The following is a 17,500-nucleotide window of genomic DNA, read 5'->3' as shown; positions in this document are numbered from 1 at the left end:
CAAGTCTGTGTTATATTGGATTGATTTTGCACAAAACCATTAAGATATAGCTCAAAGCTGCTGGAATCATTGCAAATCCTTATCAACTCGTACCGCTTTGGTTTTTGATGGCAGTTCGTGTGTTTTGTTGAGCTTTCTGCAAGACTAGAGGAAGAAGAAGAAGATGAGGAGGAATTGGAAGAGGAGGAGGAGGAAGTGGAGCGGAGGGAAGAGAAGATGAGAGGAGGCAAGAGAGGGAGGAAGGGATGAAGGCAACAGAGGAGAGGAAGCAGAGGAGCCGGCGAGTGGAGAAGAGGTGACAAGGCTTTGGGGACAGACAGAGGCATGAATAATTTATCAACACTTCTGATGGACAGATTAGGGGAAAAAATGAAGAGAGACGAAGCGAGAGAGAGAGAGAGAGAGAAAAGGGAGGGAGGGGAGAGAGGAAGTGAAATTGAAAGCAGAGGAAGGGGAGGAATAAAATGACAAACAGAAAGAGAAAGAGAAGAAGAAAGAAAGTGAAGGGTGGAGGGGCCACACACTGGAGCTCTTTGATCCTAACAAACCCCTCTCACCCTGACACCACCATGCCATCTGTGGCCCGCAATGTGTGTGTGTGTGTGTGTGTGTGTCTGTGTGTGAGAGAGAGACAGACAGTGACAAAGGAACAAGGAGATATAGAGGGAAACCAATACAGACAAGGTGTGTGTATATTGTGTTTATATGATCTTAATCAAGTTCAGTCACAAATTCAAATCCATGCTTTTTTTTTTTATTTGTGTGGTTTCAGAATGCCGGATTGTGTCAACCACAAATTGTAAGAGTGTAAGTTTACTATAACTCATTTCCTCATTTTTGTTCTATTCTGTGGTGCAAGCATAATGTAATGGCATTTAAGTGGAACACAACAGAGAAAAAGTCAAATAATAAAGATGCTACACATGCTGATATCTAGTAATTTATAGAAAAAATCCTCCAAATAATTGATTCAAAATATATATACTACGTATGATTTTAAAACAGATCGATTTTCCATCGGTCTTTTAGGTTTGAATAGCCGAGTCCGATTCATCTAATTAACATGACCAGCATCTTGATGCCATCTGGTACAGGTTTCTAGGCCACAGACCAAACAACACATTACATTGCAGATTATCACATGTATTGTGCACAGTGTTGCCAGTTATACACCATTTACCTGAGGCCTCCAGCCACCATGATGCTTTGTTTAGGTAATAATAAAGAATTAGCATAATTTGGGTGACATACACCTTTTAGTCTGCAGGAGTCTGAATATTATAATTTGTCAACCCTCTGGTCAAATGCTACAATTAGCATTCTGACCCATTATTGATGGGTGTGTGTGTGTGTGTGTGTGTGTGTGTGTGTGTGTGTGTGTGTGTAAGAAGGTGATGGATGCCTGATGCCAGACATCCCACATCAGCCACCTCAGTGTGCGATGTGTGTATTGATGGGTAATTATGAATGCAGTGACGACAGGGGCGGTTAAAGTGCCCTCAGGTGGTATGACACATTACCTATCCAGATCACACGTACAGAAGTAAACACACAAACAATTTCTGCCTGTCTTCTGGTCTTTTATGTCTTGCTTGTCTCTGTCCAACTCACACAAACACATTAAACATCATCATGCACATGAAGTCCATCAGCCGTTCTTTTTTGCCCACCTGCTTTGACTTTCACTTGTTCTTTTTGTCCCCTCTCATTTTCTCTTCCTATTACTCCGTCAGCCTCCCAGTGCACCTGCCTTTCATTACTGCAGCCAGCACTTTTCAGCTTATACCACTGACCGTGTGTGTGTGTGTGTGTGTGTGTGTGGGTGTGAGGGTGTGCGTGTGCGTGTGCGTGTGCGTGTGCGCTAGCAGGAGCAGGGTCAGGATTCAACCACGACCCTGCCATGCTGTAGACAACAACGCCGCCATGTCGGAGCCTTTTCCTCCCACCTCACACTAGCCTCCAACACACACGCTGCCATGACCGGTTGCCCCCAGCGACCAGCTATTACCAGAGAACTCGCGCTGTGCTTCTGTGCCAGGTCGCAAGACATGTGACCCAACAGCGAGCACACACACAATCACATAAACATGCAACAAGCCTTCACGACATTGACACAAAGTCAATGTGTTGTTTTTTTCTGGGCAGGTTAAATCCATTTATTCCTACTGTTTTTTAAAGCTGCACAGTTTACACACTTTTAGCCACTATTGCGCCAGATGGATTTCTCTTATGAGACCAAAACAGAGCTAAAAGGAGAGTGAAAATTGGACTTTAACATTCAGTGAGTAAACATATAGCACAATAGTTGGGCAGGAAAGTGAAAAAGTGATTTTTACTTTGTTCCCTCTGCAGAATACTGTTGTGGAGTATACAGAGACCATATCCGAGTATTCATCATCCTGTGGTGGACCGACCCCGCAGTCACTTCAGTCCTTGGCAACCCACAGCAAGAAGCTTTGGTCAACAGCATTTTCAGTGTGATTGGGGGGGGGAGGGGGGGGGGGGGGTTAATCTTCCCACCACTGGCCTTAAGGTCCTGACCCAGTCTTTGCGCGACACTGCTCTGACAATTACATGTAAGTACACATAGGGTCCCTAACAGACTGCAGAGACCCGACTGGTGACGTCCCATAGGTCATTAGGCTTCAGCTTCTTCCTGGAAACAAGGTAGAGCTAACAAGTGGACCACTAGGTTTAATATGGTGTTAGTGCTAAGATAAGAGAAAAGCTGAAAGCTCGTCTCTGTGGCTGGCTCAGTTTGTGTTTTTCGCCCACTGACTTTATTTCTTTATGTATGTAAGAGAGGAAACAGAGCAAGACAGATAAAAGCCCTGAAGAACCGCAAACTAGGTCAGGCTGTGTTTTTTAAGATCTATGGTTTTACTTGTTGAAATAATCTCCATCTTTCATGGTGACTATGTGTGTGGAGTCACATATAAAGTATTAAAAAAAGTGACTACACAATTCAAAATGTTTATTACTTATTTACACTTTGCTGCTGCAGGAACAAGGCTCTGTGCTTATGAAGGAAGCAGGGAGGACCGATCGGCAATTGTGCATCCCCCCCCACCCCCACACACCCTCCCCTGTTGGGTGTAGAGGAGAATCAATATGTCTTTGAATGAGGGTCAGAAGGGTTGTCTGCCCAGGGAGAACTGACAGATTTGCTCTCTTTTGCTCTGCTAAGCCCTTGCCTGCTTCTACACACACACACACACACACACACACACACACACACACACAAAAACAGATGGAAAGAGACACACACAAAGATGTGACGCTTCTCCAGGAGAGCAGAATTCCGAGCATTTTGCCACAGGGATGTGATATTAAACGTTCCACATCGAAATGAACCCTGCTGCGTACCCCGCTGAGTGTGTGTACGCTTGCACTGTATGTGTGTGAGTTTGTCAGAGAAGGATGGTGGAGAAGCCCAGTTTGGACACCAGAACACAGCTCTGGCAAGTGTCGTGATTCAGGGTAGGACACACAACACAAAGAAGAAAGAGGGCAATGTGTGTGGATAAAAACAGACACATACAACAATCAGATTGGCCTCTAGCTTTTGACTTTTACCTCTCATCAAAGTAAACAACTGCAACTCTTTACACCCACCTGACTCCACCTTTTCTTTGCTTGCACAATAACCATTAAAAGAGACAATTATCAAGCAGAGATGTAAGAAACTAAAATTGATCAATATAAATGGTTAGAATCCAAGCCGGGACTTTTACTTCTGGCATAGCAGAGTGAACTATACTGTCAACTTCTAAAAGTGGACAGGACAAGAGAGAAGCAGAAAATAGAGGTTGACTCAATAGTCAGGAAAGAGAAGAGTGGAGAGAAGGATACTGAAAGCAAAAACCAAGAGAGAATGGAGTCAGTGTGGAGGTGCTCAACAGAACAGACCAAAATACACTCCAGGCTTCCCTGTTATACCTTGTCCATTCTCTTAATTCGCTAATGTCCCTTTAAGTCTACTGAGTTGACACCCTTCAAGTATTCATCTCATTCAGTCTCATGTGTTCTTTCTCAAAATGTCATTCTACTGGACAGTTTGTGCAGTCTTGCTTGATTTTGTAAAAAATTCCAAACATTCAAAAAGCACATATAACCCATCATTATATTTCCCAGACTGCATTGTGGTTTATTGCCCTTATTACAACAAAAAAGCCTAAGATTTGAAATGTAAACATTTGCTGAGCATACAATAAAGATTGAAAGAAGTTTTTTATGTCCGGACAAACAAATAAACGTGAGTCTCTAAAGAAGGATTATTGAATGTAAATCATCACTGTGACTCCTTTTATTGTCGAGCAGCTGTAAAGTGGGCTGTGAGGTCTGAGAGCACAAAAACACCACAGGGTTAAGTAGATAATAGTCTTAAACGCTGGATATTTCTGCTCGGGATAATTCAAAATTACGTCTAATGGATGTGATTACTAAGCTGATCAAAGGACCCAAGGCCATTTGAAATGGATCATATGGATTATAAGAATGAAGTGATGGTGAGAGATAATGTTAAAAAAATACATGTTAACACGCCTTGTGTACATACTTCTCTCTTTCTCTCCTCTACTTCAGCTCTTCACATGATTTCATTTTGCTGTGTCCGTCGATCCCTCATCCTTCCAATAATAATCAGTAAAGATGTATGACTGTGTCGGTGTTTGATGAATGCTTTTATATGTGTGTGTGTGTGTGTGTGTGTGTGTGTGTGTGTGGTTAACAGCAATTAGTAATCACTCATGGAGCTAATGACATCAATCAATGAGCTTTTAAAACCAGCCATTTGATAATTACAACCATCAATGGTCACACATGGATTCATTATAGTACTGCGCTCCGTGTCTCCCACTGTCTCTCTATATTTATGGAAACGATTTGTTTTCATCTCTGTCCTTAATATTCAGCCTTTAAAAAAATCTAAGTCATTTTGTAAGGTATATACATTATTATTCACTCCTTTGTCAGTTAAAATGTCCAAATACTGATCATTTAATGAGACATCGTAAAGTGAAAACCATAAGGGATAAAATATAGCTGCTTAAACGTTTAATTATTCTATAAAAAAAACATACTGAAGCTGTAGCATTTTGAGGCAAATGTTTAGAAGGCTACAAATTGTGTTTAGGTGACAAGTTAAATCCAGATGTGACAAAGTCTTCAGTAAACTCTTACTACATAGAGGTCCTAACAATCTGAAGGCTTGAATATAAAAATAAAAAGCAAAAAGATGAAGGGAGAAAGAAGGGATTCAAAGACCAAGAGGGAGGATTAAGTGAGTGATGTATAAAAGAGGGAATTCAGAACTGAAACAACAAAGATGAGATGAAGATGTGTTATTCTTTGCCTTAGTTTTATGCACTTCTCACTTTCACTGTCAGATTTGAGATGTTATTTAGAATCGATGCAGCCACTGCATCTCCCATCTGAGCAACACCTAAGGGTACTTTTCAGTCAAGTCCCTTTTTTTTCTTACAAAGTAATTGTCTTTTCGTCCTATTTTCCATATTTGAAACTAATACTGTTTTTCTTCCGTTCCAACAAGCTCGTATGTCCAAATTGTGGGTGTTATGGAAATTTGCAGGTGCATTTTATATTATTAAGTGCATTTGTTTGCTTTGTCTTTAGATTAAAGCATGAACTATGACCAACATTAGCTGATAATTTAAAGAAACCACAAACGCACATGTCTGTAATAAAACCCTGAACTCAAATGAAGCCAATGTGATTTTGTGTGACCTTGACCCTAAAATTAGTTTCACTCAGTGCAAATGAAGTGTCCGGGTGGCCAGCTGACAACTACAGGATCGGAATATGAGCTAACATGCACATCATATAGTTGCACGAGTGTGCGCACACCTCTGGCAAACGCATGGGTGTGTTTGTGTATGCGCATAGATGTGTGCGTGTGGCGCGGATGCACAATTACCAGGCAGGCGCAAATCGATAGGTGCCTGCTGACAGATGGATTAGCACGGTAAACAGATGATACACACACCGCTAAATTATTCATCTGCTGAACAGTGGGCTGGGTTTCCACACACACCCGGTGACGGGGAGAAGAAGTAGAAGAAGAAGAAGAGAGAGGTAAGGGGGAGGGATAGAGGGAATGAGTGATAGGCTGAGGGTGTGAAAGAGGATGAAGAGGAGAGCTTGAAGAGGCATATTGTGTTTCTTGAGTTTTACTAAAACTAGCCTTTTCTTCATTTAAAAATGTACCTGCAACAAAGGTCCCTCCCTCAACCCTGAGTGCAGCGTGTGTGCCTCAGCTCTGCTTAGAGACTCAACCACAACGGGGGAAAAACACCTTGGACAGACCGTCTCTACGTCCCTCTAATGCCTTTTAGATATGCAGAGGCACCACAGGGTCAACGTGGAGTGCCTTGTGAGGCATTTGAGTTTACGAACACACGCACGTGCGCAAACATCGACACACTCATCCTTTCTTTATCCGCGTCTTCTTCTGAAGTGCTGGCAAATCCGTGATCATCGACTGTTTATGCCTTTAACAAAACCTGCTGCATGAATGCAATTTCACGCGCATACAAACACACTAGAGGTGCAGGGGAGTATTGTGGATAAACCTGATCATGCCGTAGGAGAGACATGCACCATTATGTTTGGAGTTGAAGTGTCTCACAAGCGAGGAACATTCCATGGAAGGGACACCCCGTTTAAATCAATGTTCTCAGATGGCCTTTTGGTTGGAGCACTTCATCCGTCATTAAATTGTTAGCATGGGAATTAGCATTTCACGAGAATTTGCTATGACAAAGGGAAAACATTCTAAGGAAGTGAAGGTGATAAAACAGCCTGTTTCTGCACAGACTTCAATGAGACCTTTGCTGCTAAGGGTGCACTCCCAATATTGAATAGTGAAGAATCTGGTGCATGCAAATCATATGAGAATGCACACACACTCGGGCATGCATATAAAACACCCATTATTGATTGGTTTCACCTTTCTAAGGGACTTTGAAGGCCTTTATTTGCAGAAGATGCTAAGCTTTGTTCCATTTGGTCAATTTTTAGTTGCAAAGAGGAAGAAGTCACATGCGACAATCCACACTGATGTGGATTTCTGATCACTAACTGCAACTTTCAATTTCAGGGAAAGAATAGTTCACTGTCAAATAATAACACAAACAAGATCCTTCTTCCTTGTTTGAAGATGTGTTTCACTTCCAAAAAATTTACAGGTGCAAGTGGTTAAGTCACTTTTGTAAAAAAGAGAAAAGGTGTGTGCATGTGTGTGTGCTGCGTAACGGGCCAGTCCAGCTTTGTGAAGCGACAGTGCGTTAAGTACAACTAACGATCTCAAACCCACAACTCCCCCTCCTAGCTCTCTCTCTCTCTCTCTCACACACACACACACGCACACACACACACACACACACACACAAACACACACACACACAAACTGTTCGTTCGCATCATGGCCGCCATCAGCAGGAACCAATCAGATTTGATGAATAATTCAATATTAAAGAGGGTGTGACCAAGACAGGGAGGGGTGGGCTCTGCCAAGCAAATGGGCTTTTTGGAAACAGGCCTGTCTGTTGCGTGTGTTTGTGTGTGTGTGTGTGCGTGAGAGAGAAAGTGAGAGAAGCAAAGGGGGGAGGCCTGTCACACTAGACTGCATCCACAAACTGGGTGCAGATTAGATTACTGAGGAGAGAAGAGGAGAGGAGAAAAGGGGGGGGGGGGGAGGAGATGAGGACAGAATGGATTGAAGAAGAGAAAGATTGAGGTAGAGGTAGGCTAGAGAAAGAGAAGAGGAAGAAATAAGAAGACAAACGGAGACAATGCCAGACTAATGATTAGAGAATCTTTTAACACACCTCTATTAGGAGGTGTCTAAATGCTGGAGATCTCCTGAGAAATAAGATTCCCTTCAGCCAGACTTGCAGAAACACTTGCAAACATAAAGGTACACCATGTAACTTTATACAGTAGAATCACGTTTACACTGTATACAATTTTAAATTTAATTGGGAGTCTTTGGTCAAGTTAAACCACGACTTAGTGGATTTTCACAGCTTTTCTCTTCAGCTTCAGTGAAGAGGATAAACATGTTGGAGCCCATTTACTCTTTTCACCACTAATGGAAACTCAGAATGTAACAGAATGTAGAGGACAGTTCAGGGCTGTGGTATGCTTTGACCTTATGTGAGCGTGTGTGTGTGTATGTGTGTGTGTGTGTGTGTGTGTTTGTGTACGCATAATAAAAGCTAAATGTGTGTTGTGTTGCCAGGTGTGCTGTGCTGTGGTTGTATGAGGCTCAGTGGAGTTTTAACGCAGGGTTTTTATTGGCCAATGCTGACATCACCAGGGTAACAAAGTGGAATTCCGTAAATGGGGACGTTACAGACCCGGGCCTGTGTGTGTGTGTGTATGTGTGTGAGAGAGAGAAAGAGTGAGAGAGAGTGTGTGTGAGAGAGAGAGAGAGAGAGAGAGAGAGAGAGAGAGAGAGAGAGAGAGAGAGAGAGAGAGAGAGAGAGAGAGACACTGTCTTTGTACAATGGGATTTTCCCTTTAAAGCAACCTGCTCCGAGAACTCCCTAAATGTAAAGTGACATCCTGTCCTTAGAGTGGTCTACCTGAAGTTTTACACGTTTCCGTTGTTTCTAGAAAATTCCCAAGTAAACAGCAGTGGGAACAAAGGAAGTATTATGACCCCCATATTGACAGGTCATTAGAAGAAAAAAAGTCCCATTTAAAGAGTTAAAGAAAATGAAAATGACTTTTGAGGCCAGCGAATATTTTTGCAGGGCGCCACAGAGGGAATCTTCTCATCTCATCTGCTCTCCTTCATTTGCCTTACACCAGCTCTAGTGGCTCACTTGTGTAACCTACTCCTCCACGCACACGCACGCACGCACACACACACACACACACACACACACACACACAGTGATCTGTGTCCAAATGAGTGAGTGGCTGGGGCGACAAAAGGCTCGACAGGAAGCGACTAATCCTTGATCTGCGCAGCGTCGCAACAATGACCGCAAGACGACTCACACCAAGTGACTAACACACACAAACACACACACACACACACACACACACACACATGCACAGACAGACAGACAGACAGACAGACAGACAGACAGAAAGACTGACAGACAATTGCCGCCTTCTTCCAGTTACCACCCAGTGAGAGGGATGAGAAAGGAATGGCTTGAAAGAGAGATACTCCCAGATTCCAACAACTATTTCATTTAAAATAAATAATGTTTCTAAGAGTAAAAACTAAAAGTCCCATTAAAAAGAAACTTAAACTATCATTACCCCCTTAAGGTGGACTGTATGGATCAGATGCATGAAGGCTGGTATACATGGGGAAACAGACGCACACTCCTCACCCTGGGGGAGCTGCCAGAAGGGCAGAAGGGCACACACTTGGGGGTAAACAAAGCCACCATAAGTAGGACAGTAGCCAGTGTGTATGTGTGTGTGAGTGAGTGTGTGTGGCACACAGTGGAACTGACAGGGAGGCAACATGAGAGGGACAAGCCTTTTAACATCTGGCTAAGCACTGTCAGGAAGACACACACACACACACACACACACACACACACACACACACACACACACACACACACACACACACACACACACACACACACACACACACACACACACACACACACAGTCCCAGTCCTAATTATTAGAACACTCTTACTTAACTTAACCCTGCCACTAGACCGTGACAGGCAGAGATGGAAGGGGGAGAGGAGGAGGAGTAGGAGGAGGAGGAGGGAGATTTTTGTGAGGACAAGGAGTAAGATGAGCGTTCTGTCTCCTTGGCTGATTTATTAACTCCTTACATGCCAAGGCAGGGGAAGAAAGGATTGGAAATGAATGAATTAATAAATAAAGTAACACTGAGACATTAACAGTCCAAGGTTGACCCTTGCAGATGCCCCACCCACAGAGTTTGATTGACAGTTGTCAGTGGGACGCGTAGCACAGAGATCCCACTGTAATGACTGCTAAGCATTGAAGATGGAAACAAAATTCAAAACCAAATCTGGTTGTCATCCATCAACATCAGTCTCACTATCATCCATCTTCCCTTTGTGAGAAGAGAGGTTTGTTTATTTTTTTCTCCCCTTTTTTTTTTTTTTAGCTACAACAATTCCAACCCCAGAAAGAAACAACACACAAGACATTTGCTCTTTGAAAGAGGGGGAAAAAAGTTGAAGATAAACAAAGAAAAGAGGCAACACCAAAAAAAGAACAGAACAAAAGTGAAGAGGAGGCCTCTCGCTGTGTGTTTTAACAGCTGTGTGTGATGCACTCTGGTAAATGTTTAAACTGCTATTGATGTTGATGAGAATATGAGAAATAGGTCCCCCTGCACATTTTGAGCTCTAGTTTTTTGGATTGTGACTATTTTTTTAACACATCATCATCATCGTCAGGTCAGGTCAAAGGAGGCACATTCCGTCAGTGCATCAAGGTGATTTCACTAACACTACTCTGAAGTAGGCACAATACGTTTGACTATACTAATGCAAAAATATTGAACTGCCTGTGGTGGACTGTCTTAGGATTCCTCTGGTTGTATGTCAGTCGGGCAGATGGGATCTGCATTCCAGCTCTCAATCTCACCATCCTCCCTCTTTCCTTCCCACAACCTTTTTTTTGTATTGCTTTTATCCTTTATTTTATCCCCCCCCCATACGTTACTTCCCCTCTCTCTGTGCTAAAAGAATTTTTTTTCTTTCTTTCCCCGCCAGAAATCTCAGTTTCTTTTTCAGCTGTACATTTTTTTTTTCTTGTTGAATTTTTTTAATTCTTAGTTTCTTGTATTTAGGGCGTTTCTTAATGTAGGCATAGAAAATTTCCATTGAAGAATGAAAACAAAAACGAAAAGGTAAGGAAGAAAGGAAGATGACAAAGCTGGGTTAGCCATTCACGGTCAGGTTTAGTCTAAATCTTTTAGCCTTTTAAACGTGGAGAGCAGAGATGGTGTAAACAAACAGACTACAGCTGTCTCACACACTCATATGGGGAGATGCACACACACACACACACAAAAGGGGGAGGAGAGAGGATGTGGAGGAAAAAAGATGGAGAGAACAAAATATAAGTATAAGGCAGAGGAAAACAAAGACGATGGAGCTTGCTGGATACTGACACACAAAGCTTCACTTTGACATGTCGGGCAAAAACATCAAATCCCCTCCACAAACAAACAAGTGAACAGCAAACGGGCAGGGGGGGAGGGGTAGTGTCATTTGTCAACATTCCCATTAATTCCAATCACACATCCCATCATTTTATTCTCTCTTTTACTGTATACACACAAAACCCTCCGCTGCTTAGCACACCTTTATTCCTGTGCTGAAACCTTACAATGGGAATACACTAAATGCTAATAGCTTTTACAATAATATGACATGCATAGTCCTCTTAAGGCATGATGGGGCCTTTATGTGCAGGTTTAGCGGCTGACAGGTTAGCGGGTTTAGTTAACAGCCGACGTGCCTGCCGGTGCAGTGGGGGGATTTGGGAGGGCTTAGCACAGAGTAGGCCACTGTTCCTTGGAGTGGCATGAAGGCAGGCTTGACAGAACTGGATGCGGGCAAGGTAGAATTGTAGGGTTTTTCAAGTTGTGTTAATATCATTTTTGTTTTAGTGTGAAGCAAAGAAGAAAAAAGGAAGTGAGGATCTCCTTCACATTTGGGATTAACCAGCATGACAGGTGATTGGGCTTTTATAGGATAGAACCAAAACACATATATTCTAGATATGAGTGGATGAATGCAAGACATGTGGCAAAGTAGTGGTATTAAGAATCTGCAACACGTTTAAAATACCGTTACTGAAAGCTAACATAGTTGTTTCTGTTACTAAATCACATGAAATGGAGTAGAAGCGTTAAGGCCAGGATAAACTCCAAACTGGAAAATGGCCATGTAGGTGGTTCTGTTTACACTTCAGGTGCTAAGTCATGATTACTGAGCAAACGCCATTTTCTGATGAAGACCATTATCAGCAAATGGAGATTTGAAAGCTCCAGATGGAATGTAGTGAGAGGACTTTAAGTTAAGATTATTTTGTCAAAACGTTGACAAGTTATGGGAGATGACTTGAAAGAATTGACACAACTGCAATGTCGCTGCAGTCGGTGCATAGAGAATAATAAACATGTAACGTAGAGCCCAGATAGTGCAACACACTCTCCCAGCTCGCCAAATATGGCCGCTTGGTCAGGACCCGTTGGTGTCACATTTTTAATGCTCTGGGTGCCCCTTTGGCATCATTTCTTAACATGTCTTAATGTCATCTCAAAGTGCCCGGCGCATCTCAAACAGACGCCGTGCAAGTTGTGCGTCGTATCAGAGGCTGAGGGCCACTTAATGACCTGCGTGATTTGACAAGTTAGGACAATAACAGGCTTGTACAAAATGAGATTTTGAGGGTGTTTAAAAATGGGGGACTAAGCCTAGCTAAATGTTGTGTTTCCTGTCAACATTGGACACTATAATCACAGTCACTGTAATTAATTCAGTGGAGAGATATCAGCATCTTAATGCTATAAATTGTATCCATGTCAATAATATCAACATAGATAAGATGCAGCCTTAATGGCACAAATGGATTCAAAGTCCATAAGCCAGAGATGAATCTACAAAGTCATGCTTGCACTAGATGTACCCTTGTGAGTCAGAACCATGTAGCCAATAAAATGTACAGCATACCAACGATATACATAAGATATTAAGAGTTATATATTTTCAATCTCCAGCAAATGCCAATAACATTCAATCTTTTGAACCAGAATCTCAATCTGACACTGTATGATCCCCAGCATTATAAACCTCTTTTCACTGCGAGATTTCCGAGGTATGTGTGAAGCAGCGTGAATGCTGCTAGTTAGCTAATGTGTGTGTGAAGCAGCAAGAGCACTGCTCTCATGGGATTGTACCAAGTGTTGTTTGTTCTTTACGCCTCTACTGGATAGCCAAAACCAGTGAAGGAGAACCCATAATTCTTTGCTGTAAGCAGTGCCTCTGCACATCCAATTGCATTAGAAGCCTATGGTAGAGGTAGAGGCTACTTGTGCCAAGATTTAACCTGATTAGATACAGATTCTGCCGTTCCAAAAGACAGCACAGGAGCCCTGTACCCATTTCCTATTCTATTTCTGGCCTTAGTCTTAATGCTCACAAATCTGTGGTGATAACATGGCACCACCACAGTTCACATGAAGAACGGCGTCTTGACAGTACTCTAGTAGCTTTTGCTCAAAGCCGCCATGAACAGAAAATGTGTTTTTTGCCAATGCATGTGAAAAAGGTTTCAAATCGGCAGTCTAATGAGACGACAATGAAATCCAATTCCAATGCAGAGTTGTCATTTTTTTCTTCTCTCTCCTGTTCTTGTCCCTTTCACTGTCTCACTTTGATGTGCTTCTTTGATATCTTTCTCCTCCTTCTCATTCCTCCCCAGCCAGCCACCGGGTGTCATTTTCCCAATTTCCTTCTCTCCGTTCCTTACTTCATCCCTCTCTTTCTCACTCTCTGTGTGTCTCCTGCGGTGGTCTTTTTATCGGATCAGTCTCAGGTCGTCGCCTCTGTCTCTCATGTGTTCCATCAAGGATGCATCAAAAACACACACACACACACACACACACACACACACACACACACTCTTTGCACAAGAGGTGGAGGAGGAATGAAAGAAGGAATATCAAAGTAAAAACATAAAGGAGAGATGAAATGAATTTAAGAAAAGAGACGGAATGAAAAAAACAAAGACTTTCTTTTTGTTTAATTAGACAGGCACACCTCTGTCTGCCTCCTAATTTGTCACTGAGTAGCTTTAAATTTAAATATATATCATTCATTTTCCCTGCAATATGTTCTGCTGGTACTGATATTTGCACTAGTCATGATTATAGTCTTATAATTTTTAATGTTATATTTTGCACACACTTTATATTGCACAAACTATACTTTATATATATATATTATATATACCATATATATATATATATATATATATATATATATATATATATATATATATTTATTAATGCTGTTTCTCTTTCTTTTACTTGTCTTCTGTTTTTTTTCTTTGTTCAGAGCCTTGCAATGGAATCTCGCTCAACTGTATATTGTGAATGTTCATTTGAATGACAATGAAGTCTGTCTAAGTCTAAGTCTAAGTCTAAGTCGATCCGTTGCAGCTTGTTGACATGTGTAGGAGATGTCGGTGCTCATGCTGAAAGATGTTTGTGTGTCTGGAAGAGTGTTTGTGCTTGGAGTTCTTACAACCCCCTTTCCCAACTCCCATTTATTACACTCACACACATGGCCTGCCAAGGTTTTGGGTATGTGGGTAAATCTTTTGGCAACAGGGCTGCCAGCGTGGAGCTATGATGAATGCTGATGGCAAAGAGCATGGCCGGTCTTTGAACCAGTCCCTCAAACACACATGCACACACGCAGACAAGCAGACAGACACACACACACACTCAGACACACACACACACACCCAAATCAGATTCTCGGTGCGTGAGGGCCAAATGGCATCCTTCCACCGGTGAATGCTAATGTGACCGGTGGAGCTTGTGGGCTTGTGAAACACGGATAGAGAGAGCCAGGAGAGATGATGACAAGAAAACATAGATGGGATTGTTTATTGGTGTGTGTGATGCTAATGTGTCAAAATTTGCATTATTTCAAAAATTGCTGCAAGTTGTACTTTTGTTTTAATTTGAGTCAGAATAAAATTTGTGTGTGTGTGTGTTTGTGTGTGTCTTGCTGTATAGGTATGGGCGTATGTCTTGTTTGGAGCTTTAATTATCACTATTGTCTATCGAATAATCCTGGAATATGGTGGTTTAAATTGTTATGACAGTTTCGATAAATTGTGGGATGAGCATTGGAAGTATGAGGTTGTGTATCGAAGACCATAAATCAGTACATCAACTATTTGTAATAAGCTAAAAGAAAGCACGCAATGGAAAAAGTATGTTGTGCGACCCTTCATCATACCACACACTCACACAACATATTATTTTGTATCATTAGTAGTGCTGATTTGTGTTTGCACTGGAGGAGACTTTTACAACAATAATGTGTAAGTCTTTGTAGTTTGAGTTTTGTGTAAATGTATTGTTATGTGAGCACATTATGCAAGTACCAACAATTTGTTTTAATGAATATGCCTTGCAAGATTTCCTTCAATACAGCTGGGTGATAAATATGTATGTAAGAAAAACCCAACATGAAGTGTCTCATTAACTATGAGCCTGGAGAAAAGCTTAAGGCTCCTTCACAAATTCTGCAATTTTTTTAACTCTACCGGAGGGATGAAAACCATTCAACCAAAGGATAGTCTCTCATTTGTCTTTGGATAAAAGTGGTACGGAGCACTGTCTAACTTGTTGCTCCAAAATCTCCCATAGGTGTTTAATCCGGTTGAGAACTGGTAACTTCAGAAACCATTGCATATGATTCACATTGTTGTTATATTCCATGCTTTTTCTATCATTTGTCACCAATCTATATTTGCCAATCAATATGATTCTAATTTGCTTCAGTACAATGTAGAACAGCTATGAATAGTTACTTACAGCGCTCAATGCGGTCCTCTGGGCTGGAGGAAGTCTCTCGATCAGACAGGAGGCCTGACACAGCGAAGATCTTTTTCCCACTGTCCTCTACTGCTTTCAAGGCGCTGCTGGGCGAGCCTCCGGGAGGGATCTGGGAACCGCCAAAGTCATACTCTTTCCCCTCTGCATCAGAGTAGCGCAGGTGGGGTGAAGCATCTGCATCCAGGCAGCCTTTGAGGCGCTTGGCTGGGGTGAATGCGGACTGATACCCGCCTGGCACTCCGTCGCGATCTTCCTGGGGGGAGGCGAAGGGCCTGAAGGCGCCGACACCGCTGTGATTCAGCATGCTGATTGGCGAGCAGTCCAGGTTAGGTGGGGCAAACTGATGATGGAGGTGGAGGAGGGATGGAGGAAAATCCCTGTTTGGGAATCCTGGTGGGACCGCGCCTTGTCGGTGGTACATTGACGCAAAAGTGTAAGAACCATTGTTAAATGGCAAATGGACATCTTTCTCAACAGAAACGGGGACGCCAAATGGACGTGGCTGCTGGCAGGGAATTGAGGCATCGCGAGAGGCTTCAGCAGTGGAGGCCAGGACCATGAGGGCCGGGGAAGCCAGGGGATTGGGCAGGTAGGAGGAGCTCTCCATCTTGAAGGCTGCCCTGTGAAGATCCATGTCTGGACGGAAGAAAGAGGCCGTAAGGATTTTAGGGGGAGGAGGAGATAATTCCTCCTCAATAAAATTTGAGACTATGTTCAAGACCCTCGGAAAGGGTCTGAGGCAGTGAGGGAACCTAGGTTGGAGACTAAAGGGATTTGGATTTTTGTGTAAAAAAAAAAAAAAAAAAGGAGTATTCTTGAAGAAATCAGCCAACGCCGGTTCAGGTTAGCTTGAGTTCAGTTCATTTCTCGTCGATGGAGAGTAAGTGAGTTAATCTGTCTCCAGCTATATTCACTTGAGCTCAGTTCTGTCCAGTCATTCCGTGCCAGGCAAGGGCCGTTGGGTATATTCAGTCTTTCATAGACTTTAAAGTTTGGACAACTTCAGTCCTGATGACTTACACAATAAATGGTCAAGACTATGTTTTTCTTCCTGGGTAATAAGCAGTAGAAGCCTCCCACCTGGAGAGTTTGATGGATGTGTTGCCGAAGCCAAAAGGTCCGGTGTTAGGGCTGGACATCCGTAGGTCATCAAAGCTGATTCCTCATCTTCATGTGGTCGTCAAACTGAGAGGATACAAAACACAAGCATTAGCCTACAGTCACTTTCAGTGTATTACAGTGTCGTTTAGGATTAATTCATTATTACCAATCGCAAATAATAGATTGTTAGCCTAAAAAATGTGGTGTCACAAGGACTTCTAAACTGAGCTCTCATCTGGCATTCAAAATGTGATGAGTAGATACAATTTTTTTTGTATCTAGATAGGAGCTGCCCTTTGACAGATTTTTACCTTCACAGATTCCTTGAGGTTTCTGCTGTTTTGGACAGCCCTGAAACTATCCTGTATGTGGCGACAAAACTGGCAACTATAATACAAAAAATTAAAATCCCCCTGCACACCCTTTCATCATTATCTTAGACCTCCTCGTCTTTTCTTAATGATAGGTACTTTTATGAACCAAAAGGTGTGCTGCTTTTTAAACTGACAAAGATCAATGGCATGACCTCGATCTGTGTGTAGTGGAAAGGCTGGGAGCTGAGTGGAATTTTTTTTAAACAAAGGAGCGTCTGTCAGCCAAGGCTTGAAGTCAGAACCTTTTGGGACAGAGAGTTCTTAAGCAGACACTGTAGTTGAAACCACAAATTCAGAACCTCTTGGGAAAAAGTGTCCTCAAGTTGACACTGTTGATCGAATCCTGTAAATCCCTGCCCTTTGACAAAAAGCCAAGAGCTATTTCAAACCCAAACTTCTCCCA

The 17,500-nt window shown here is 42.4% G+C and overlaps 1 protein-coding gene across 1 annotated transcript in view; it reads right to left on the bottom strand.

Moving 5' to 3' along the window:
* The window catches only part of rnf220a (ring finger protein 220a), a 147,147-nt gene extending 130,889 nt beyond the window's left edge, over positions 1-16,258 (bottom strand). The window contains exon 1 of the mRNA XM_034887403.1: positions 15,602-16,258. Coding sequence (XP_034743294.1) covers positions 15,602-16,256 — 655 coding nt within the window. The 5' untranslated portion in view covers positions 16,257-16,258. The remainder of the gene's footprint in view (positions 1-15,601) is intronic.
* Between the last annotated feature and the right edge of the window lie 1,242 nt (positions 16,259-17,500).

This window comes from Etheostoma cragini, chromosome 12 (assembly GCF_013103735.1).
Source record: "Etheostoma cragini isolate CJK2018 chromosome 12, CSU_Ecrag_1.0, whole genome shotgun sequence".
NCBI lineage: Eukaryota > Metazoa > Chordata > Actinopteri > Perciformes > Percidae > Etheostoma > Etheostoma cragini.
Note: the sequence above shows the minus strand (reverse complement) of the source record. Positions and strands in the feature narration are given on the sequence as shown.